This window comes from Erinaceus europaeus, chromosome 16 (assembly GCF_950295315.1).
Source record: "Erinaceus europaeus chromosome 16, mEriEur2.1, whole genome shotgun sequence".
Lineage (NCBI taxonomy): Eukaryota > Metazoa > Chordata > Mammalia > Eulipotyphla > Erinaceidae > Erinaceus > Erinaceus europaeus.
Window position 1 is genome coordinate 19,784,730 of NC_080177.1, and position 24,307 is coordinate 19,809,036.

The 24,307-nt window shown below is 46.1% G+C and overlaps 1 protein-coding gene across 1 annotated transcript in view; it reads left to right on the forward strand.

Annotated features, from left to right (window-relative positions):
* The window catches only part of GLDN (gliomedin), a 65,837-nt gene that overhangs the window by 21,533 nt on the left and 19,997 nt on the right, over positions 1–24,307 (forward strand). The window contains exons 2-4 of the mRNA XM_007531893.3: positions 6,703–6,754; positions 14,373–14,390; positions 14,720–14,827. Coding sequence (XP_007531955.2) covers positions 6,703–6,754; positions 14,373–14,390; positions 14,720–14,827 — 178 coding nt within the window. The remainder of the gene's footprint in view (positions 1–6,702; positions 6,755–14,372; positions 14,391–14,719; positions 14,828–24,307) is intronic.

The following is a 24,307-nucleotide window of genomic DNA, read 5'->3' on the forward strand; positions in this document are numbered from 1 at the left end:
TCAGTGTAAGAAAAACTTAGTACCCACCAACCCCCTGCCCTCCCCTGGAGTGTATGAGTATGCTGTGGATGATAAGGTGAGCAGGACAGGCACCTCAGCCAATTTATGAGTGGTAGAAAGGAAAGGCAAATTCTCACACGCTCAGGGCACAAGGCCGAGAGTGATAGGATCCTAAGAGAAGAATGAGGATTGGCAGAATAGCTCACTTGGATAGTCCACTGACTGCTCTGTCTTGCATACTGCCTAGGTTTGAGCCTGGCGCCCACTACACTGAAGGAAGCTTTGGTACTGTGGTGTCTCCTTACCGTCTCCCTCTTTCTCTTTCCCTTTCTGGAAAAAGTCAGCCTGAAGCAGTAAAATCCCTAGGACAACCAGAAAGAGAGAGAGAGAACACAAACAAAATCCAGTGGGCAGTCGGCAGGTTTCCAGAAGGAAGTGATGTTTGAGGGCTACTTGAGGGATGTGCAGAGCTCCAGAAGGTACTTGAATAACAGTGGATCGATTTTCGCTTGAGTATGGGAGAACAGATCTACTAACGTCTGGAAAGTTTCTATTTTGCCTTGGTTCTTGAAAATTAGCTTGAGTATAGAATTGAAAGATTCTGCTTTCAGAACTTACTTGGGGAAAGGAATCAAACTCAAGAACTCACAACTATGAGGCTTAGATTCTGCCTCTGAGCTATGACCCAGCCCCCCTTGCAGTAAAATGTTGCCCATCTTCCTACCTGCATTGTTTCCTGTGAGCAGCCTAACTGTTGCCCTTAGCTTACTTTCTGCCTGCAGTCTCTCTCTTTCCTCTGGCTACCCTTGGATTTTCTCTTTGATTCTTTTTTTGCTTTCAGGATAACTGCTGGGGCTCGGTACCTGTACTACAAATCCACAGCTCCTGGAAGCCATTTTCCCCATTTTGTACAGATTTAAAATACACAGAGACGAAGAGGGGTTTTCTCTTCTCAGCAGCAGTTATTCAGATACAACTAGAGAGATGACCCTGGCTTTGTATGCATGGAGCAATAGGAGTGACCCCTGTACACACACACACACACACACACACACACACACACCCCGACCCCTACATCCTTTCTCATGCCCTATGCCAGGCAAAGCCACAGGGTCCCATTAGAGTCTGCAGATTACTGTGATTTGGTCCCAGTGTGAATGGCTGTCTCTGGAGAACTGAACCCATGGTGGTTGACCCCCACCTGTTAGCTGAGCCTCCAGCCCCAGCAACTGAGCACCACTTCCACAACTCCATCTCTGCAGCCTCAGGAATCTCAGTGGTAGGCTGATTACCCAGTCCCTCTGGGAGCTATTTCTAAAGGCTCATATGCATACACATAATGGTGGCAATCTGCATAATGAAGGAGCACAATAAAGAGATTTCCATTGTCTCAAGAGAAAAAAAAAATAGAATTTTCCATTACAAAACAGGTCAGATCTGAAAGGTGATTTGGCATTTCAACAAGCCTCACAGCACACCAGAGCCTGCCCTTGAGGGGACTTCAGACAAAGACCATGACAGGACATATTGTCTCAGCAACCCGCACACCAAAGTGGGCAGGTGACATAGCAGGTCTTCCTTTTCTCACAGAGTAGATGAGGGCAGGGTGGCTCCAGAGGGAGGCCAGCCAGGCCAGATAGGGCTGCTCAGAGCATTCAGCTCTGAGGAAGAAAAACACTTGATTTGACCTTTCACTTTCACATTAAAAAAAAAAAAAAAAAAAAAGCTTTATTGAAATTGATGCATTTTCAACTGGGGAAAAATATCTAATATCCTGTCCATAGTCAGAAGTAAGCTGAAGGTAGACTTTTGCAGGCAGGGGTAGATAGCATAATGGTTATGCAAAGAGACTGTCATGCCTGAGGTTCCAAAGCCCCAGGTTCAAGCCCCTGCACCACCATAAGCCAGAGCTGGGCAGTGCTTTGGTAAAAATAAAATAGGAGAGGCAGACTTTTGCCTCACAAGTTCTGCCCACTGACAATCCTTTTTGCAAAGCGGATAGGGAAGTAGGTGTGAGGTGGAGGGACTGGAGTGGCAGCCAGCAGTCGGCCTGATAGCTTTTCTACTTGTCTCTTTCTGGGGCTCAGCTTCTGTTGGGGGAGGAAGGAGGCTAACTGGTGCCTTCCCCAGCTCCCTTCTATGAAGGTTCATCACAGGACTTCTTGGGAAAAAAAAAAAAAAAAAAAAAAAGCAAGATAGACTCTGATGCAAGAAGTTCAGGCGATAATAGCAAAGTCACCATCTTCTGTCCACAACCTATTAGCAGCCAGACATGGATGGAATTTCCCCAGACAATTACTAAAGACTCTGTTCCTTCCTGCTCTCCATCCCCCATGTGCCTGGAACTTGCCACCCTGTGTGTACCTGGATTGTCTCTAGCCCAGGTCACAACTCTCCCTTGCCACCTCTAGGAGTTGTCCAACACAGGGTTTCTCTAACAGTCTGCTTTTTGTCTGTTGGCCTCTTTTTTCATGATCTTTCTCACTCACTTTTCTAACATGCTCTTCCTTTAAAAAATTTTTTTTTATTTATTATTGGATAGAGACAGAGAGAAATTGACAGAGGAGGGGAAGATAGAAAGGAAGAGAGACAGAGAGAGACACTACAGCCCTGCTTTACCACTTGTGAAGCTTTCCCTCTGCAAGTAAGGACCAGGGGCTTGAACCAGATCCTTGCATACTGTAATGTGTGTGCTTAACCAGGTGCACCACCACCTGACCCCCTAACATGACCTTTCTCACTCACATTTCTTTTTTGTCTTTTTACTAGTGATTTAATGTTGATTTGCAAAATTATGAAATAACAGAAGTATAATTCCACACCATTCCCACAGCCAGAGTTCTGTGTTTCCATTCCCTTCATTGGAAACTGCAATGGGTGGTCTGGGAGGTAGTATAATGGATAAAGTATTGGACTCTCAAGCATGAGGTCCTGATTCCAATCCCCGGAAGCACATGTACCAGAGTGATGTCTGGTTCTTTCTCTTGCCTCCTATCTTCCTAATGAATAAATAAATAAAATATTAAAAGAAAAAAAGAAAAGGGGAGTTGGGTGGTAGCTCAGCGGGTTAAGCGCACATGGAGCAAAGCACAAGGACCGGTGGCGTAAGGATCCTGGTTCGAGCTCCCGGGTCCCCACCTGCCGGGGAGTCGCTTCACAAGTGGTGAAACAGGTCTGCAGGTGTCTTTCTCTCCCCCTCTCTGTCTTCCCCTCCTCTCTCCATTTCTTTCTGTCCTAACTAACAATGTTAGTTATAGACAATATCTATAACAACACAATAATAACTATAATGACAACAAGGACAACAAAAGGGAAAATAAATAAATATTAAATTTTTAAAAATAAGAAAAGAAACTTTAGTGGTTCTCCCAAGGTCATAGATATGGATTGATTATTATTTCCTTAATTAACTATATTTATATATATTTGCCCTTTTTTCCCCCTATGGTCCTGCCTTCTCTTCCTTACTAAGTTACACCTCCACCCATTACTACTTTCAAGTGTTCTTCTTTTTTTTTTTCTCCCTCTTCTCTCTGAGTCCTGATAGAATTGGGGTTTAGAGCCCTCGATCATCTTCCCCTAGCATTTCTCCTCCACTGTGTGTACGGACCAAAATTCCTTTTGGAGTGCAGAAGGTGGGAGTTCTGGCTTCTGTAACTGCTTCTCCACTGGACATTGGTAGGTTGATCCCTACTCTCAGCCTTCTTTCCCTAGTGGGGTAGGGCTCTGGAGAGGTGCGGTCCCAGAACACATGGGTGAGGTCATGTGCCCAGGGAAGTCAGGATGGAATCTTAGTAACATCTGCAGTTTGGTGGCTGGAGGGCAGTAAGATATAAAGCAGTACAAAATAATAAAATTAAATAACAAACAGGAACCAGGAAGTAATAGAACAGATGAGAATCAGAATCTTAGGGTGGAGGGAAGCTGGGAAGTTTATTTTAGGTATGTTCCAAGGGGCCCATGCCTTTCATAGTTTTTTGCTTGAGTCTAACTAAAAATATATCGTCTGAGAAGATGGTATCAGAGTTGAGACTGAGGCTAGAAAGCTGTATTAGGGTAGAGAGTAGCTCCCAAACTTGAAAAACATATATAAATACAATTAACTGTTTACCCCATTGATCTGACCCAAGGGCCATATATATTCGTTACCACAGGAGCCTGTGTAACCTCCAAGTCCCTGTCATCTGGGTTTACAGTTCATTGTCACAGCTGAGAACATTATAAATTGCTCTCATTTCAGGAGTAGCAGAGTAGAATGACCCAGCCTCCTTTCAGAGAGTGGGGCAGACCCTATCATTGCTGCTCTACAGAGAGGGCAAGGTCCTGGAGAGGCCTTGGTGATGTTCATGGTGGAAGTGACCAGTGATGGTGAAGAGGAGGAATCTATCTGATGTCTAGGCCCATCAATGAGGGAATCCAAGGATTCCCTAACTAGGGCCCCAGATTACGAAGCGGTTTGGGATTGACCAAAAGGGCCATTATTAAATCAGCTAGTCTCTTGCCCTTATCCAGCTTGTGTAGTCCTTTCTTTATCTGATGAGCTTAGACTTTCTCCCAGTTGTTAAAGAATTGAGTGTCATTTGTTGTATCCAAATTGGTATTAAGTTTATTGGGTCTGGCGTCAAATTAGGAAGGAAAGACACCTATGATTTAGTGGGATCTAAGTTTATCTTCAGTTTTACTACATTTACTTGTTTGATGATTCTGATAAAAGTTGTCATAGGAACAGTAATTTTCCTTTAGTTGATATATATTTTTGGCCAGTATATCTCTTGACCAACTTTATACAGTGTTTCTTCTAAAGATTATCAAGGAATGGGGGGAGGGTTCAGGTCCCAGAACATGATGGCAGAGGAGGGCCTACTGGAGGTTGAATTGTTATGTGGAAAAATGAGAAATGTTATGCATGTACTAACTGTAGTATTTTACTGTCCACTATAAACCATTAATCTCCCAATAAAGAAATAATTTATAAAAAAGATTATCAAGGGATAATAATAATACTGGTACTGTAAGAAGAGGCTAGAAGATACATCTTACTTACTGTCTTTTGTGTAGTTATTTGAGTAGACAGATTGATTGAGGGAAGTGAAGTAGGTGGTATGAGGGTGTCTAGGCCTAAATAGTAATTACTGGATTAGACTATTTACAGTGCCTTCTTTAGGCCATTCTGTTTACTTTCTGAGATGATTAAGTCTAAATTAATCACATCAGACTAATGAGCACTTTGACTTTGAGGTCTTCAGCTGCCCTTAATTTATGGATGCATGCATACATGTACCCTGTCCCCTAGGCCCTAGCCTGTACCTAAGATCTGTGACTTTCTTAAAGACTGTACCATTTGAAAGGGAACTAGGTAGTCCGGTTTCTCATCAGGTTATTGGAGTTGTCTCATTCACATTTCTAACATCCACACATTTTTTCGACTTGTGAAAAGAATCATTTCCAGTGAAGATTAACACAATTTTCTGATAAATACCTAAATTGATACTCAACAGATAAATGAGGCCAAAGGCCAAGAGATTAAAAAAAAAAAAAAAAGCAAAAAACCCTCCATTGTTCTTTTTCTAACAGTAGTTGTGCCCACCCCAGACCACTGACAGGTATGTGTGTGTGTGTGTGAGAGAGAGAGAGAGAGAGAGAGGGAAAGAGAGAGAGAGAGAGAGAGAGAGAGATAAAGGCTCATTTTCCCTATTGATGCTTCTGCTGTGATCCCCCAGGCAACCAATGAAGCATTGTGAAGTCTTTAATGGGCCTCTCAATTGGGCAATTATACATTTTTTAAGACAATAAATTTGGTCCATGGTGTAGCTGATTACATTCATTTATGAAAATTACTGAAAACAGTGAATAGAACTTTTTTTTTTCCTGTCTGGTTACATTAAGATAATGATCAGAACCAGAATATTCAAAAGTACAGTACACCTGGACTCAGAAGGCCTGGCACGGAGCCCTGCTCTTAAGGAGCAGACCGTACGACCCTGAATAAATGGTGTCACTTCTCTAAACTCTAACAGCTCTTTGAGTTCTTCTCCCTGCTGAAGGGAGAATAATAGTACTGTGCTACACAAAGAAGCTCAGACTTGTTGGGAGGAGGAGCTCCTGGGATATTCCATGGCATTGTTGAGCTTCCAGTTCTTAAACTGGAAGAATTTGGGTTACTAGTTACTTTTCCTTGAATCATTTGGTCACAGTCTCTGTTTTTGTGATGTATGTATTAATATTTCACTAAACATTTCTACAGCAGCCAGTGAATAGCCTTTGTCATACTTGACAAAAATTATACTTGACAAAATGCAGTACGAAATTTCCTCTAGGTCTCTCAGCAAACCGAACAGAACTAGAGAGAAGACAAAGACCTCTATTTGAGGTCTGGGCTCATCATGTCTTTGTGGGAATCCCAGGGCTTCCCCCAAAATTGTCTTTTTTCTCTCTGATGGGTGTGGTGGAGGGGAGGGAGGAAAGAAAGACAGAGACAACTAAAGAGAGAAAGAGAGCAGAGCACTGCTCAACTCTGGTTTATGGTGATGCTAGGGATTAAACCTGGGACCTAGGATCCTTTGGCATGAAAGTTCTTTTGCATAATCATTATGCTGTTTTCCCAAAGCCCTTGTAGGGTTTCTACTCAGGTGCAGCTCAGCTTCAGTCAGGTCAGGACCCAGATCCTCCTGTGCTGCTTCTAACCACCCTCTCTCTCCACAGATCCGGGTGATGGTGGACCTTTGCAACAACACCAAGGGCATCTGCCTGACAGGTAAGCCATGCGCACTGACCACAAGCTGCTCACGTAGCAAGCGTGTGGATGGGTCAGTGGCCCAGGGGCAGAGTGCACAGCCAGGGACACTTTAGCTGATAAAAACGTGTGGTGTGGCTGTTGATAGAGACTGGTGATAATGCATTTGCTTTGCCACCAGACTGAAGGAAGCTTCAGTGTTGTAGCCTCTCTCTCTCTCTCCCTCTCCCTCTCCCTTTCCCTTTTTTTGTCCTTCCCTTTCTCCTTCTCTCTCGCTCCTTCTCTCTCTCTCCTTCCCTCTCTCCTTCCCTCTCTCTCCCTTTCTCTCTCCTTTTCTCTCCCTCTCTCTCCCTCTCTCTCTCTCTCCCTTCTCTATCTCTAATAAATAAATAAATAAACAAAACAACCACATGGTGCCTGACATTTGCCAGATGTTCTTAATGGGCTGAAAACTCATCAAAATATAATTTTGAAAAATAATATTTTTGGTATTGCCATAGAAATATAGCCTCAGAAAATGACTGTGTCCTGGGTAATTAAAAACGTGTGACACATTGAACGGAGGCCATAGATGTTTTCCTTGTTCATTGTTTCAAAGGGAAAAGACCATGTTGTGAGTGAGTAGTGTTCTCTTCCCAGAAAGACAGTCACTCCTTGAACAGCATGGGTTTCAATTTCATGGGCCAACATAGGCCGGTTTTCTTGCAAATGTACATTTATGGTACGTTTCTCAACAAATACAGCTATAAATGCAGCTTACCTTATGGATTTCTGAATACTTTCTTTTCTCTACCTTTCTTAGAAGAATCCAATATGGGCTGATAAAACAGTTCTCACTTGGGGGAGTTGGGCAGCGGGTTAAGCACACATGGCGCGAAGCGCAAGGACCAGCGGAAAGATCCCGGTTTGAGCTCCCCACCTGCAGAGGAGTCACTTCACAAGCGGTGAAATAGGTCTGCAGGTGTCTATCTTTGTCCTCCTCTCTCTGTCTCCCCTCCTCTCTCGATTTCTCTCTCTCCTATCCAACAACAACAACAGCAGCAGCAACAATAATAATAATCACAACAATGATAAAATAACAAAGACAACAAAAAAAGGGGGGAGGGAAATGACCTCCAAGAGCAGTGGATTTGTGGTGCAGGCACTGAGCCACAGCAATAACCCTGGAAGCAAAAAAAAAAAAAAAAAAAAAAAGAGGAAGGAGAAGGAGAAGGAGAAGGAGAAGGAGAAGGAGAAGAAGAAAAGATAGTTCTCACTTGGATAATGTGGTGCTTTGCTATGTGTAAGACTTAGGTTCTATCCTGGCCCCCACCTCACTCAAGGAAACTTTAGTACTGTGGTGTGTGTGTCTTTTAAAAACTACAGTATATAAGGCCAGCAAAATAGCTCGCCTGGGTAGTATACCTGCTTTGCCATGTACTTGAGCCAGGTTTGAGCCTGACTTCCACCACACTGGGAGTCACCACACTTCAGTGTTGTGATGTCTCTCTCTCTCTGTTTCTGTATGAACACACACACACACACACACACACACACTACAGTCTGTAATGCATATACAAAATGTGTGTTAGTCCATTGTTTACATTATCAATAAGTCTTCTAATAAACACCAATGGGTGATTAACAAGTTTGGGATAGGATAAAAGTGATAAGAGGATCTCAAGGGTGTGGGTACCCCTAGCCCTCAGGCTGTCCAAGTGCCATTTTTAGTTTTTCTTCTATCATACAAATGTCATAAGCAGGGAGCTCTAGACCAAACCGCTTTCTCAAAGCACTTTGTATGGTGAGGGGAATGGTTTGATTATCTGCTCCTTAGTCTGATAGCAGCCTTTCTTTCACCTGAGGAGAGAGGTCTCTCCCCCATTTCAGAAGTAGGGATGCAGGAAAGAACATAGGTTCTGCAGTGGTCACCCAATCTTCTGCCCCACTTTGCTACTTCCCACCTCTTAGGCTCTAGTGAAGCCCAAGGTTGTGCCCCCACTGCCTACCTTTAGATATGCATGTCCAGCTTCTCCAAGGGAGTGCTGAATTCTGAGGAAACAGGAAACTTCTTTTTTTCTTTTCTTTTCTTTTCTCTTTTTGCATTAAAAGTTGATTATAGAGTAAATGCACAGTTTTTTTTGGGGGGGTGTAAAGAAAAAGGATCACTTTTTTTTTTCTTTAATCACAAAACTTTGAAGCCATTCAAAGCTTATGTCTGGCCTCCTCCTCCATCCATGGCCGCCATCTTCGCCTGTTCATGCCTCATGGGATTGTGAGCATGGAGGATGAGTGTGTGTGTGTGTGTGTGTGTGTGTGTGTGTGTGTGTGTGTGTGTGTGTGTGTGTGTGTGGAGCAGCCTCCCTGATGCCTCTCACTCCCATGAAACCTCAGAGCTCCAATGGAGACTGGTCTATGGAAGTGATTGAGTGGGATATGGACTACTAAAAATGTTTCTCAGCAGCTCACCTGGTTAGGCGCACATATCACAGTGCTCAGCCCCTGGTCCCTACCTGCAGAGGAAAAGCTTCACAAGTGGTAAAGTAGGGCTGCAGTTGTCTCTCTTTCTCTTCCCCTCTCTATCTCCCCTCCCCTCTAAATTTCTCTGTCTCTATCCAATAATAAAATAAATAAAAACAAACAAAAAACAAATAGTTAACCAAAAGGAAAAAAAGAAGAAGACATTTTTCTGAGGAGCCCCAAGACTGAGTCTGCCTTTATTCACTTAGTCTGACCTCAGAGAGAAACTCCATAACCCTGTGGCTTCTTGACAAATGCTAATTGAATCACTCCCATCACCTTTCAGCCTTCATGGGAAATTAAACATCTCCAGGACAGCTTGGCCCTTTCTTCTGAAACTCTTGTAGCTAAAGCACCTTGCTTCCATCTCTGGAAGTCCCTTTTCAGAGCCCCACATGTGACAGTAATGAGCGCTAGAGAAATGCTCAGGCAGACAGAATGACAGGCACAAAAGCCCTGTTGAGAGGCACAGGGAAAGCCTATTCCCTTTTTATTTTTACAGTGATAGCATGAGAGCCAGGCTGTTCAGTGAATGCGGAGGCTGGAGCTATTGAGACCACTTAGGGGAGATTGGCAGGGCCTAGGGGATGGCATCCACGCTGGAAATGGGTTGAAGAGTTTATTCTTTGGCACCTCAAAATGCTTTTCAAAAGCCAGATTCTTCTCCTTTCTTGCCGGCTTGAAATTGGGCCTCCTTTTTACACCATAAGCTCTTCAATTACAACTTGGGTGTAAAAAGTGTAAGTCACAAAGCCAGGTGGCACCTGGGGACGGATTGAGATGCCTTATTGTGGTGTTGGGGGGACAGAGAGGTGATGGGACCCAGAATTGATTTAAGAAATGTTGGAGGGGGGAGGGGAAGAGAGTCTGAGTGCAGAGTCCCAGGCAGAAGCCAACAAGACAGGTGGCAGGGCCAAACCCTAAGCTGGAGCTTTCAAACAAAATGGAGCTTGAAATTATAGTCATGTTCAGAGAAGCAGGAGCTTGGGACCTGAGTCTGGACCTGCTGTGACAGTGAAACCCATCCTGTTCCCCTCCTGGACTCAGCTGTGACAAAGAGAGATATCACTTTGAGCAGCCCGGGACCTTTTGGATGAAGAGTGTGAGCGATCCACTAGTTAGAGAAGGTGGCTTTGTTATATAGTTTATCAAATAGCATCTGCCTTTCTCTTTCTTTCTTTTTTAAATGTTTATTATCTTTATTTACTGGATAAAGACTGCCAGTTATCAAAAGGGAAGGGGGAGATAGAAGAGAAGAGAGACAGAGAGACATCTGCAGACCTGCTTCACCGTTCTTAAAGCTTTCTTCCTGCAGGTAGAGACTGGGGACTTGAACCTGGGTCCTTGTGTATTGTAACATGTGTGTTCAACCAGGTGCACCACTATCCAGCCCCATAACATCTACCTTTGTTTATGCCTTTTACCCCTGGGCTGGATTTCCCTGGGACTCCTGAAGCATACCTTCTACAAGAACAGGTGTCTTGAAGAACGCAGGTCCTTGGACTGCTCTCCACTGGCCTTCTCATAAGGGTTTATTAGAAAATCTCTAAGCCACTATGTGACTGAACTGCTTGTCAGAGCAGACACATATCAAAACCATGACACCCACTGTACTTGCAGCCTGTGACCCCAGCCCAACGATGGCACCAACCACCACTCCCAACCTCTGCCCAGACAGACATCATTAATAGATCCCCACTGCCACTGAGCACTGCCCCCTGCCCCTGCCATTCCTTTCCGGTGTTCCAAAAAGCTGTGCACGCTGACTAGAACAGGAAGCTGAAATAACCCCTCTCTGCCACCCCGATTCATATTTGTTAAGGTGGCCACTGTCACAGCCCAATGTTAAATGCATCAAACTGGACCAAAGCTGCAGTTGAAGGAGAGAGTGTAAGGAGAGAGTTTTTCATGCCAGAGGTCCTAGGACTGGACACGGACTAAGAAAATATCAGAAGCACAAGAGCAGGTGGCAGACAGCCTGTCCAGGGAGACCTGGAGGCAGGACCATACCTAAGCTAAGGCACCCAGTCCCCAGAACATGCTGTAATGCATATATAAAATCGTCCCATCAGGCTTCATTTGCTAAACAAACTCAAAGGTCATATTATAAGGGCTTTCTAGATGATAAGTGCAGAGCCCTCTTTGGAGCACTGGGACTTGTCAACTGCTTTGGTGGCAGGTCATCACATAATGGAGAGTCAGCAAACTGAGGATGAGGGGCGGCGAGGGAGGACTGCATGTTCTAACACTGTGTAGTTACAGTCTGTGACATTTGCACAAGTGCAGAATCACCCATGATGCATCCTCAGGGGGTCTCCCTGTAGTTGAAGATGCTCAACTGTAATCCTGTGAATATGGCGGACCCCACCTCTTCCCAGAGTGTCTGTAATTCACACGAGAAGTGGCAGGAACTGAGATGACTTTCTTTGAAATGGTTTTCTAAATGCCACCCAGCTGGCAACATTACTTGACATCATCACCAGGCTATATACTTGGTGCTCCTACCAGGTACAAGGAGTCCTGGGGCACTCAGGGGACAGAGAGCACCCTGCTTCTGAGCCCTGTGGAGCAGTTAGCCCTCCTTTCTCTCCTGAAGTTCTCCTCCAGTAGCTTCAGAATGCAGGACCTTGCTGGGTTCCCTCCTATGCCTTTGACTCATTCTCTTTTCTGTGCCTCTTCTGTCATCTCCCTCCTGCTTCACTGCCCATCCCCAAATCTGGCCTAGACCTTTCATTCCTGCCTCAAAAGAGTATTTCTCAGACATTTTCGGGGGAGGGGGTCATCAGAGATCTCTTTAAGGGTCTGTTGACACCGATTCTTTTTTCCAGAAAATGTTTTCTTCCCGCGGGCACAGTGGCATCAAGAGACAGCCACCTACCAGCCATTTCTGGTGCTTGGTACCTAATTAGAGTGAGTGGGCCCAGCTGTCTGCGTTTCAGCAAGCATCCCCAGTGATCCCTGGAGCTCAAACACTGTAGCCACAGGCTGTCAGTGGACTTTTGTGGCAACCATAGTATGAACACTTCACCAGAGTGATCCACCGTGGCCATAGCTAACGTGTCCCGGATACACATCAACACCAAAAGCTCTAACATTCCCAGTTCATGGACATGGACACCAGACTTTCCTGAGAATTTTTTATGCCTATTTTAAACAGGTGATTCTTAACACATTCACCTGTTGTTTCCAGGAGTCTGCACAAAATAAATAAATAAGATTTTGCTGAGCTCAAACTCATTCCCTCTACCTCTATTTCTCCACAGTAAGGCAGAGAAACAGATAAGAGTGAAAGAGGCCACAGCACCAAAGCTTCCTTCAATGCAGAGGGGGCAGGACTCCCTGATTTCCTTTTTAAATGGAAATTGTCCAACTCTATCCAGTGCACCCCTTCCCCCGGCCACGATTCATTTCTTTGGGTATCAACCAACTTTTACCTTTCGCCATCTGGTGGTGAAGTCATTTAGCACAAGCTACACTAACCCTGGAAAATGTGCTGTTTCTCCACTATTTTTTTTTTTTCCCAAAGTAAAGTTGTATAGAAAACACATCCAGGGAGTCAGGCGGTAATGCAGCGGGTTAAGCGCACATGGCATGACAGACAAGGGGAAAGAAAGACAGACACCTGCAGACCTGCTTCACCTGTGAAGTGACTCCCCTGCAGGTTGGGAGCCAGGGGCTTGAACCAGGATCCTCACGCAGGTCCTTGTGCTTTGCACCACGTGCGATTAACCCTCTATGCTACTGCCTGACCCCCAGACACCTTGTTTTAAGGGAACGCTCTCTACTCTACTACTGGTAACCATTTGCTCAGTCCTGGAGAAATGAAAACACCTCAGCTGCTCACATTACTACCTCACCGGCTTGCCCGCTGGCTCCCATTGGACAGTCGGCAATAAGACTCCTATTTGTGGGAGCAAACATTGTTTTTGTTAGATTAGGCATGAGTGGTTCATGTGAGCCCCCTATATCTGAGGGTGATTACACACCCACACCAGGGAAGGTGTTTGTCACCTGAGATGGACCCTCAGCAGTTCTCAGGCTACTTCACACAACAAAACAGAGGCCTTGTGACAGCCCTGAGTGGTGGCAGCCTGGCTGGATGAGCGGCTGGGATTGCTCTTCAGGCAGCCAGCTCTCAGCCCTGCAGTGACAACACTGCCTCACAGAGGCTCACCCTGTGCTGGGGTTGTACCTCACACTCTCGCTGTCACCAAACTTTGTGCAACATAGTGGAGAGGTGACTTGCTTGAGAATAGAGAGTGAATCCAGGGGCTGGGTAGTGGTGCAGCTGGTTGAGCACACACATCAGAATGTGCAAGGACCTGAGTTTGAGCCCCTGGTCCCCACCTGCAGGAGGGAAGCTTTGCGAGTGGTGAAGCAGTGTTGCGGGTATCTCTCTGTCTCTCTCCCTGCCTATCACCCCTTCCCTCTAGATTTCCGGCTGTCTCTATCCAATAAATAAATAAAATAACAAAAAAAAAAGACAATAAATTAAAAAGAGAGAGGGTGAACCCAGCTCCGATATTGCTTCTCCCAAGGCCACTGGCACCAAAGCAGAGGTGGCTGTGATTGGCAAGTAGGTCTGTGTTGAATTGTTTTTATTTTTATTAGTGATTTAATGTTGATTTACAAGATTATATGAAGTAGCCATTCCCACTACCAGAGTTCTGTGTCCCCATTTCCTCCACTAGAAATAGCAGTAGTTCTCCCAAGGCCACAGATACAGGTTGACAATTACTTCTATAACTATCTGTATTTATATATATTTGTCCCCCTTTTTAAATGTTGCTGCCTTAACATCTTCTGGAAAGATATGCCGAGATATAACTGAATGGTATGGGGCGATTCCTTCAGGTCAGCGGTGACCGGCACATTTCAAAGAGGACACTCTTTTTAAAAAAATTTTATTTTAATGAGAGAGAAAGACACACAGAGAGAAATAGACCAGAGCGCTGCTCATTTCTGGCTTATGGTGGTGCTGGGGGTTGAACCTGGGACCTCAGGCATGAAAGTCTTTTGTATAACCATCATGCTGTCTCCCTAGTCCTCAAGAGAGGGGTCCTCTATTTCTTGGGTTGTGATGCTGACTTTGCTTCCCTCTGAGTGTGGTTTTGACTCTGGATTTTGTTTTTTGTTGTAGGACCACGTGGCCCACCAGGTAAGAGCTCAAAAATGTTCCTGCTTCCTGGGGAGGAGATTGAGGGGCAGGGCTGGCACCCCCTGGATGACTCAGGAGGGGCTGGGGTGAGGAAGGAGAGTCTGGAAGTGGCCCTGATTACCAGCCTGGTCCCAGACTTCTCACTGCCCCAGCCACCAGCTTTCCTGCCCTCTCCATATGAAACCTCCTTCCCCAACCCCAGACACTTCCAGGAGAAGGGGGAGAGGAGAAGATTCTAGAAAAGCCGACACCCAGTGTGGTGAACTAGCAGTCCTGGTGACTTCAGTGGTCGTGTTTTCTAAATGCTCTGTTTCTGCGTGTTGATACAGGACTTCCGGGAGTTGATGGCTTGCCAGGGCACAATGGATCAGATGGACTGCCTGGTCCCCCAGGTCCCAAAGGCGACAAAGGAGCAAATGGAAAAAGAGGAAAAATGGGTATTTGGGCAACTCTTCTTGATATCCCTGTGACTGTGTGCAGTGTTGTATTTGGGACTGGCAAAAGCTGTGCGCTGGGGCGAGAGGGGTAGAAAACCATGTCTCTGCTTGCCTGGCAGCTCCCACATTATGGAGTCCCAGGGGCATTGTTTGGGGTTCCACCCTGGCAAAGGTCTCCTGCTGGAGCAGCCATCTCCCTGGGCATGGATGGGTCCACCCTCCTGCTTGCTCAGATGAGACTTCTCAGATGAGTCTTGGGGTCCTGGTGAGGGAGGGCTCCTCCAGGGGTCACCATGTCTTGGCCATGTGTGTGAAACACTGCAAGATTGTCCCAGGTTAGAGTTCTTTCTTGCCTTGTCCTCCTCCCACTGCCTTCTCCAGCCCAGAAAACATTGTATTTGGTTGGAATTCAGCCAACTATAGGAGACCCTAGGTTGTCCTGCCTCGGGAAATCACTAGGCTGGGGACCATTTGGAGAATGTCGGTTAAGGCTGTTCAACATTGGTGTTGAATAACAGTGACGCTGACAGTGCAGTGTGCAGACATGCGGTCTATCTCAGAAAGACACCGCTTCGTCCCCAAATGTGATTAAGGCTTGAGGATCTTGGGGAGTCCATGGAGAGGAATTGGGCAGATCCAGACACATGGCATGGTGGAGGCTTGAGTGCAAGGAGCAGAGACTCCTAGGAAGCTTCCAGAAAGGCCCAGCTAGGGCCCTGCAGAGGACAGGGGTCCCACCTCGACCCCTCTGTTCCACTCCAGGACTCTCTGGGTAGGCCTTGGGCTAGGAAAGCTGCTGGAGAATTCTTCTAGATGGCACAGTAACCCCCCCCCACACACACACACACACAGTGTCTAGTCTTATTCCCAACAGCAGCTTCAGGGTGAGGCAGTGGAGAAGGAGTCATCAGAGGGCTCTGCACTGTCAGCATAAGTGTCTCTGTGCCTGAGGCAGCCTCTGCGAACACAGGCCCTTGCAGCCCCACCAGCCCAACCTGCAGGAGTCCCGTAGTTACTGCCAGAATGACAGCAAGAAACTGATTGTCATGTGTCGAGTAATAATTATGAATGTAAATGAATATCAGAGTTGAATAATGATGACTGACAGTACAGTCTGCAGACATAGGCTCAATGTAGAGCTGGGGGTGGGGCGTTTCACCCTATTAGCACTAGGTAGGCTGGGGGGTGGGGGGGTGGGAAAGGGGTGAAACTCAAAAAGGCTGAAGGTGAGCCCTTGGTTGTGAAGAAACATCCTTAGCAGGCAGCTCCCAACCCAGTGAGTACAGAAAAGTTCATTTACCAGAGTATAAGGATCCCAGTTCGAGCCCCAGGCTCCCCATCTGCAGGGGGTCACTTCACAAGCAGTGAAGCAGGTCTGCAGGTGTCTGTCTCTCCCCCTCTCTGTCTTCCCCTCCTCTCCTGATTTCTCTCTGCCCTGTCCAACAACAACAGCAATAATAACAATCACAAGGGCAATGAAATGGAAAAAATGGCCTCCGGGAGCAGTGGATTCATAGTGCAGGCACCAAGCCCCAGTGATAACCCTGGAGGCAAAAAAAAAAAAAAAAAAAGTTCATTTATTCACAACAGAACACATGTGTTTAGATACTGTCCTGGACTATAGAAGCCCCACCCAGTGGCCATTCTTCTTCTAGCGTTTGCCAACCAGTGGCCATTATAATGTTTATCATGAAAGTTGATAAAATCCTGCCTTCCCAAGTGGTCAAGGGGCTGCGGCTCACTCGATAATCCTCAGGCTTCACCATGCATGAGGACCTGGGTCCTGAGTTCGAGCCTCAGCTACCACATGGAAGCACGATGCACAAGTGGTGGAGCAGTGCTACAGTGTCTCTCTCCTGCTCTGTCCCTTTCTGTGGTTGAAAGGGGGCATCAGATCTGCTGGGAGTTGTATGATCTTGCAGGTGTATATTCCAGACAAATAAGAAACTATAAAGTCATGTGGTGCCAGGTGCTAAAGAGAATAAGTAGAGCAAGAGGTAGTGTAGGCTGAGGGGTAGGCAGATCAGCCCCTTTGAAAAGAACCTTTTTGAGGGACCGGGTGGTGGTGCACCGGGTTGAACGCACTTGTTCCAATGCACAAGGACCCTGGTTCAAGCCCCTGGTCCCCACCTGCTGGGGGAAGTTTTGCAAATGGTGAAGCAGGGATGCAGATGTCTCTCTGTCTCTCTCCCTCTCCATCACTCCCTCCCCTCTCTATTTCTGGCTGTCTCTAGCCAATAAATAAAGATAAGAAAAGTTGTTGAAAAGAACCTTTGCACAAATACCTTCAGGTGAGCCACAGGGAATTGAGGGCTATATGGGGAGAGAATCTGAGGGAGGGTGAGTCCATCTAGCAGAGTCTGAGGCCAGGGGTAGGGAGAATGGGGCATGGTGGAGTTGAGGCCATAGAGGTATAGAGGCAGAATTAGGATGCCCTGGGTTCTTGAAGAGCTGTGGAGATAGGGAGGAGACCCAGCAGAGCAGAGGGAGTGAAAGGAGTGCAGAGCTGGTGGGCTGCAGCGGGGAGGGGGGTCAAGTCAGCAGTACCAGGTAATGGGAGGATATGGGGAGGAACTTTGAACAGCCTGTCTGCTCTCCCTTGAGGTGGGGACCCCAAGTGTGGGCTCAGGCTTAGGGACAGAGTCATGAGCTCAACTGGGTGGGGGGAAGGATGTATGAGGTTGAGATGCCTTGAGACACCCAGAGGTGATGGGGGGGGCGGGTGGAGAGTGGCAGGGCTGCAGGCAGAGGACACCAGGCCAAAGGTCACACTGGGAGCCATAGGAGGCCACAGCATGTGTGCAGTCGCTGAGGGAGGGGCTCATGCTTGGGTCAGGTCCTGAGAAACAATGGTGTCTAGTGACAAGTGACAGTGGGAAGAGACAGGACTGAAGACAGAACACCAGAGGAGGGTATTGTTATTTCCTGAATTAAAGAAAGAAAAATTGGATTCAGACTGACAGGAGCCTTGTGGGGGTGGTTGGGCGGGGGGGATGCTGTATTTATTTGCAGACACTGAGTTAAACTGGGAGAGAAACACTGGAGCCCAGAGAGACTTCAGTGTTGCCCCAAAGCTGTCATGGGAACTAGCTTCTTTTGTGGTGCCCAACTTCTTTTGTCTCGTTCTCTCTCTCTTTCTTTTTTTGTTTCTTCAAATTATCTTTACTTATTTATTGGATAGAGACAGCCACAAATTGAGAGGGAAGGGGGTAATAGAGAGGGAGAGAGAAAGAGAGACATCTGCATCACTGTTTCACCATTTGCAAAGTCTTCTCCGTGCAGATGGGGACCAGGGGCTTGAACCTGGGTCCTTGCACATTGTAATGTGTGCACGCCACCATTGTGCCACCACCTGACCCCACCTTGTTCTCTCTTTTTAAATATTTTATATTATTTTCATAAGAGAGTTATACAGAGAGAACAAGACCAGATCACTGCTCAGCTCTGGCTTCTGGTGGTGCTGGGGATTGAACTTGGGGCCTGGGAACCTCAGGCATGAAAGTCTTTTGCAGAACCATTATGCTGTCTCCCTAGCCCTTGCCTTGTTTCTTTATCCATCCATCTCTCACTTTTACTCAAGAACTATTATTGCTGCATGTCTTCTCTAAAATCAGATTCCCATAATAATTTTTTTTTAATCAGGCACACACAAACAGAAATAAAGGCCACTCACCTCCCTTACTCATCCATCATGGGCCTGTGCTTTGTACAACACCTGCCCACCCACCCTGCCCCTGCCTCAGCCCATGACAGATGGCCCTGCCAAAAATAAGTTGTCCTCACTCCCACCACAAAGGTGATGGAATTAACCCCAGGGACATCACAGCCCCAGATTTAAAAGCTGGCAATAAAATAAATAAATAAATAAATAGAGTCTGTCTTGAGTGGAAACTCCCAGAAAAGAAAAATAGCGGAGTGTCCCTTCCAGCACTCAGGCTGTGGGAGCCAAATACAGACTTTCTTTTCTTTTCTTTTTAATATTTATTTATTTATTCCTTTTTGTGGCCTTGTTGTTTTACTGTTGTAGTTGTAATTGTCATCATTGTTGGATAGGACAGAGAGAAATGGAGAGAGGAGGGGAAGACAGAGAGGGGAGAGTAAGACAGACACCTGCAGACCTGCTTCACCAATTGTGAAGTGACCCCCTGCAAGTGGGGAGCTGGGGCTCGAACCGGGATCCTAACGCCGGTCCTTGAGCCCTGTGCCAGGTGCGTGCACTTAACCCGCTGCACTGCCACCCAACTCCTGAATACAGACTTTCTATCCTGGGAGACTGGGTGCGATGACTTGGACCTACCGGAACCTCGGCAGCCAGCTCACTCGGTCAGTGCTCTGCTTTGCCAGGTACACAACCCAGCTTCCAGCCCTGTGCCCACCACTTTGAAAGAGACTTCAGTCCTGTGGTCTCTCTCACTCCTTCCCTGTCCGTCTCTACCTGGGGAAAACAAATGGAACTGTGGGACAGGTAAAGGAAGAAAGGGCCGTGCCTGCATGCTCTGTTTGTCCACACCAGTGCGCTGCCAAGGTTGTAGTACCTACAGAGACAAGAGGAACTTTTGTCGGAGGTGATGGCCACAAAAGGGAAGAAGACACTGTGTGGACAAAAAGACTCTCCTCCCCTTTCCTTAAGGAAACCTGAAACATGATGGCGCACACACACCCAGATAAGCATTAAACCTCTCCCTCAAATGCTGGCCTTTGATATCCTTAGCTTCAAATCCGCACCCCAAGAGGGGTTGCCCCCAGCAGCTGCCTTACAGGGTGAGAGTTTTCCCATTTCACACCTGGCCTGCTGGGGAAATAAAAAGCAAGACCACAGAGGAAGGGAGCAAAGAAAAGCAGGGGAGATCAGATGATAATACAGAAAGGCTCTTTGTGACCAGAATAAACACCTGAAAGAGAAAACCCTGAAGGAATGAGAAGATAACATTTCCCTGAGCTCTGCTAAACTGGGCCATATGAGACCTTTGGAAAGTTATCAATCAGACCCTCTGGACTCTATGGCAACGGTCTCAGTCTTTTGTGTCCTGCAGATAATGTGCCAAATTGCCTATTTAGAAAGCTAACAAAAGAGTGTCTGCCAGGGCAGAGGTCTCCTATTAAGAACCCCTCAGAAGGGAATAAACCACTTCCCAGTCAGACATCTAGATGAGTTTGGGGAGGGCTCAGCCAGCACCTACACCCAGTCCTCAGAGCTGCTGGGGTGAGTGAGGCACACGGAGCTTTAAGCCTCCAGGAGGTACTATTTGCCCCTGAACAGGGATGTACACAATTTGTAGGCCTTCCCTAGCTCCTCCGTCTTCATCCCAGCCCCTTCCCGTGCAGGGAGCCAGGGCCCCCAGTGCCCAGCTCTGGCTGTATTCTATGCAGCTGTTTTCAGTGCTTGGCTACAATCTTACAATCGATTCTTGTTCACTTTTTTTTTCTTTTTTCTTCTCTCTCTCTCTCTCTTGTTTTTTTTATTATCTAGAGGGTAGGAGGAGATAGGGAGGTAGAGAGAGAGACACCTGCAGCACTGCTTCACCACTTGCAAGCCTTTCCCCCTGCCGGTGGGGACCAGAGGCTCGGTGACCCTGGGTCTTTGCGCATTGTAGCATGTGTGCTCAATCAGGTGATCCACCACCGGGCCCTGTTCACATTCTTTTTTTTTTTCTTTTTTCTAACAGCGATCAGTGCTATAAAGCTTCTTCCCTACATGGCTGTCTCCCTTGGGGTGGCCTGTGGAGGGGCCCTTGAATTTGGAGGAGCAGAAACCACTCTGAATATGGACAAGTCTGCCAGTGCACAGAAAAGGTTCTGTGTGCTCCAGCATTTATTTAGGGAGTAGGGGCCTGTGGCAGCAATAGAGAGGATTCAAGTACAGTCTGCGGACAATGTGATATAGTACCATCTGCCTGTAGTTGTCTAACTGCGCCTTCCAATCGAGAATTCTCTAAACTGTAGGGTAGCTATAATGAATCCTATGGCACTAGTAGAAAGTGACTTTGTCCAAGTTTGGTTGGAATCCTGGAGAGAGGACAGTTACACTACTAGTATTAGAGAGTAGGGACTGGTCCTGTGGAGGGGACACAGAAGAGGATTATGTGGGCGGTCACTTAATCAAGCTAGAAGAAAGGGCCTGGGACTGGCCGGGCATTGGAGAAGGCGATGAAACCTGAAGTCTCTCAGTGAGAGACATTGAGAGGAACTGGAGGTCTGCTAGGCACCAAAATATGTCCCTGACACTTCCTGTTGCCTCAAGTCTCTGCCACTGTGAATAGTCTTTTTTTCTCCTTCTCCTCCTCCCCTTTTATCTTCTCTTGTTCCTCCTCCTCTCCCTTCTCTTCTTCCTCCTTCTAGTCACCAGGATTAGTGCTGGGGTTCAATGCCTACATGACTCCACCATTCCCAGGTGTTTTTGTTGTTTTTTTTTAACTTCGAACATTTTTTTAAAATTTATTTCTTTATTGGGGAATTAATGTTTTACATTCAACAGTAAATACAATAGTTTGTACATGCATAACATTCCCCAGATTCCCATTTAACAATACAACCCCCACTATGTCATTTATCATCCTTCATGGACCTGTATTCTCCCCACCCACCCACCCCAGAGTCTTTTACTTTGGTGAGATATGCCAATTACATTTCAGGTTCTACTTGTGTTTTCCTTTCTGATCTTGTTTTTCAACTTCTGCTTGAGAGTGAGATCATCCCATATTCATCCTTCTGTTTCTGACTTATTTCACTCAACATGATTTTTTCAAGGTCCATCCAAGATCGGCTGAAAACAGTGAAGTCACCATTTTTTACAGCTGAGTAGTATTCCATTGTGTATATAGACCACAACTTGCTCAGCCACTCATCTGTTGTTGGACACCTGGGTTGCTTCCAGGTTTTGGCTATTACAAATTGTGCTGCCAAGAACATATGTATACACAGATCTTTTTGGATGGATGTGTTGAGTTCCTTAGGATATATCCCCAGGGGAGAGGGATTGCAGGGTCATAGGGTAGGTCCATTTCTAGCCTTCTGAGAGTTCTCCAGACTGTTCTCCACAGAGGTTGAACCAATTGACATTCCCACCAGCAGTGCAGGAGGGTTCCTTTGACCCCACACCCTCTCCAGCATTAGCTGCTGTTACCTTTTCTGATGTATGACATTCTCACAGGAGTGAAGTGATATCTCATTGTTGTCTTTATTTGCATTTCTCTGGCAATCAGAGACTTGGAGCATTTTTTTCATGTGTTTCTCAGCCTTTTGGATCTCTTCTGTGGTGAATATTCTGTCCAAGTCCTCCCCCCATTTTTGGATGGGGTTATTTGTTGTCTTGTTGAGTTTGGCAAGCTCTTTATATATGTTGGTTATTAAACTCTTATCTGATGTATGGCATGTAAAGATCTTCTCCCATTCTGTGAGGGGTCTCTTCTTGGTTTGGGTAGTGGTTTCTTTTGCTGTGAAGAAGCTTTTTAATTTGATGTAGTCCCATAGGTTTATGCTTGCCTTAGTCTTCTTTGTAATTGGATTCATTTCATTGAAAATGTCCTTAAAATTTATGTGGAAAAGAGTTCTGCCAATATTTTCCTCTAAGTATCTTGATAGTTTCTGGTCTAACATCCAAGTCCTTGATCCACTTGGAATTTACTTTTGTATTTGGTGAAATACAGTGGTTCAATTTCATTCTTCTGCATGTTTCAACCCATTGTTTCCAACACCATTTGTTGAAGATATTCTGCTTTCCCCATTTAATAGTCTGGGCACCTTTGTCAAAGATTAGATGTCCATAGGTGTGGGGCCTCATTTCTGGGCTCTCAGTTCTATTCCACTGGTCAGTGTGTCTATTCATGTTCCAGTACCAAGCAGTTTTGATGACAATGGGCCTATAATACAACTTGAGATCTGGGAGTGTGATGCCTCCGGTTCTGTTCTTTTTTCCTAAGATTGTTCTGGCAATTCTAGGTCTTTTCTGGTTCCAGATAAACATTTGTAGCATTTGTTCTATTCTCCTAAAAAATGTGCTTGGGATCTTGATGGGGATAGCATTAAATTTGTAGATGGCTCTGGGTGTTGTTTTTGTTTTTTTTTTACTAGAACACTACTCTGGTTTATGGTGTTGTGAGGGAATTGAACCTGGGACTTAGGAGCCTCAGGCATGAGAGTCTATTTGCATAACCATTGTGCTATCTAACCCCACCCTGCTTCCGGTGGTCATTTTTTCTTTCTATTAGAAAGCTAAGAGGAAGGGGGCAGAGAGAGAAGACAAACTAACTCTTCCACAACCTGTAAAGGCTCCCAGCTCCCCACCCCCCACCCCAAGGCACTCCCTCAAGGTAGTGACGCACTGAAACCAGAACCTCAAGACTGAGGAGACTGCACAGGAGTTATGCAAATGACTTTCATGCCTGAGGCCATGAGGTCTAGGTTCCATCTCCAGCAGGAACCATAAACCAGAGTTTCTCCCTCTCTTTCCCTGTATCTCTTATTAAAATAAATAACTAGGGGTCAGGCAGTATCACAGGGGGCTGAACACACATGATGCAAACCAAGAGCACCGGCATAAAGATTCCAGTTCGAGCCCCGGGTCCCCACCTGCAGGGGGGTTGCTTCACAAGCAGTGAAGCAACCCGTCTGCAGGTATCTGTCTGTCTCTCCCCCCTCCCTGTCCCCTCTCCTCTCTCGATTTCTCTCTGTCCTATCCAACAACATCAATGGCAACAATAACAATAATGACAACAACATGGGCAACAAAATGGGAAAAAATGGCCTCAGGAGCAGTGGATTTGTAGTGCAGGCAATGAGCCCCAGCAATAACCCTGGAGGCAAATAAATAAATAAATATATAAATACATAAAATATTAAGCAAAAAGGAGATCTGTGCATAACAGTGCATGCACTCTAATGGGTGAACCACCAGCCAGCCCCCCTGAGCAAAGTCTCTAGGCTCTTGCCTGAGTGAGCAAATACTCGCACAGTATCCGTGAACACTCAGAGTTACAGTAGTTCTCCCACAGAAACAATCACATGGTTTGCAGAACAGGACAGTCCCAGTCTGTGCTATGCCTTCTACTCCTCTCTTCTCCTTGACCTACCTTTTGCACCAGCTAGGACCTCATATAGCATGTGAGATGAAAATAATAAGAGTATTGATGTCTTGTTCCCTACCTGAAAGGGGAAGGATCAAAGCTTTCATTGTTGGGAGTCCGGTGGTAGCACAGCAGGTTAAGCGCACATGATGCAAAGCACAAGGAACTGCATAAGGATCCTGGTTTGAGCTCCTGGCTCCCCACCTGCAGGGGAGTCACTTCACAGGTGGTGAAGCAGGTCTGCAAGTGTCTATCTTTCTCTCCCCCTCTCTGTCTTCCCCTCCTCTCTCCATTTCTCTCTGTCCTATCCGACAACGACATCAACAACAATAACTACAACAAGGGCAACAAAAAGGGAAAATAAATAAATTAAAAGAAAAAAGCTTTCATTGTCCTCTCTGGGCCAACTTTTTCAGAT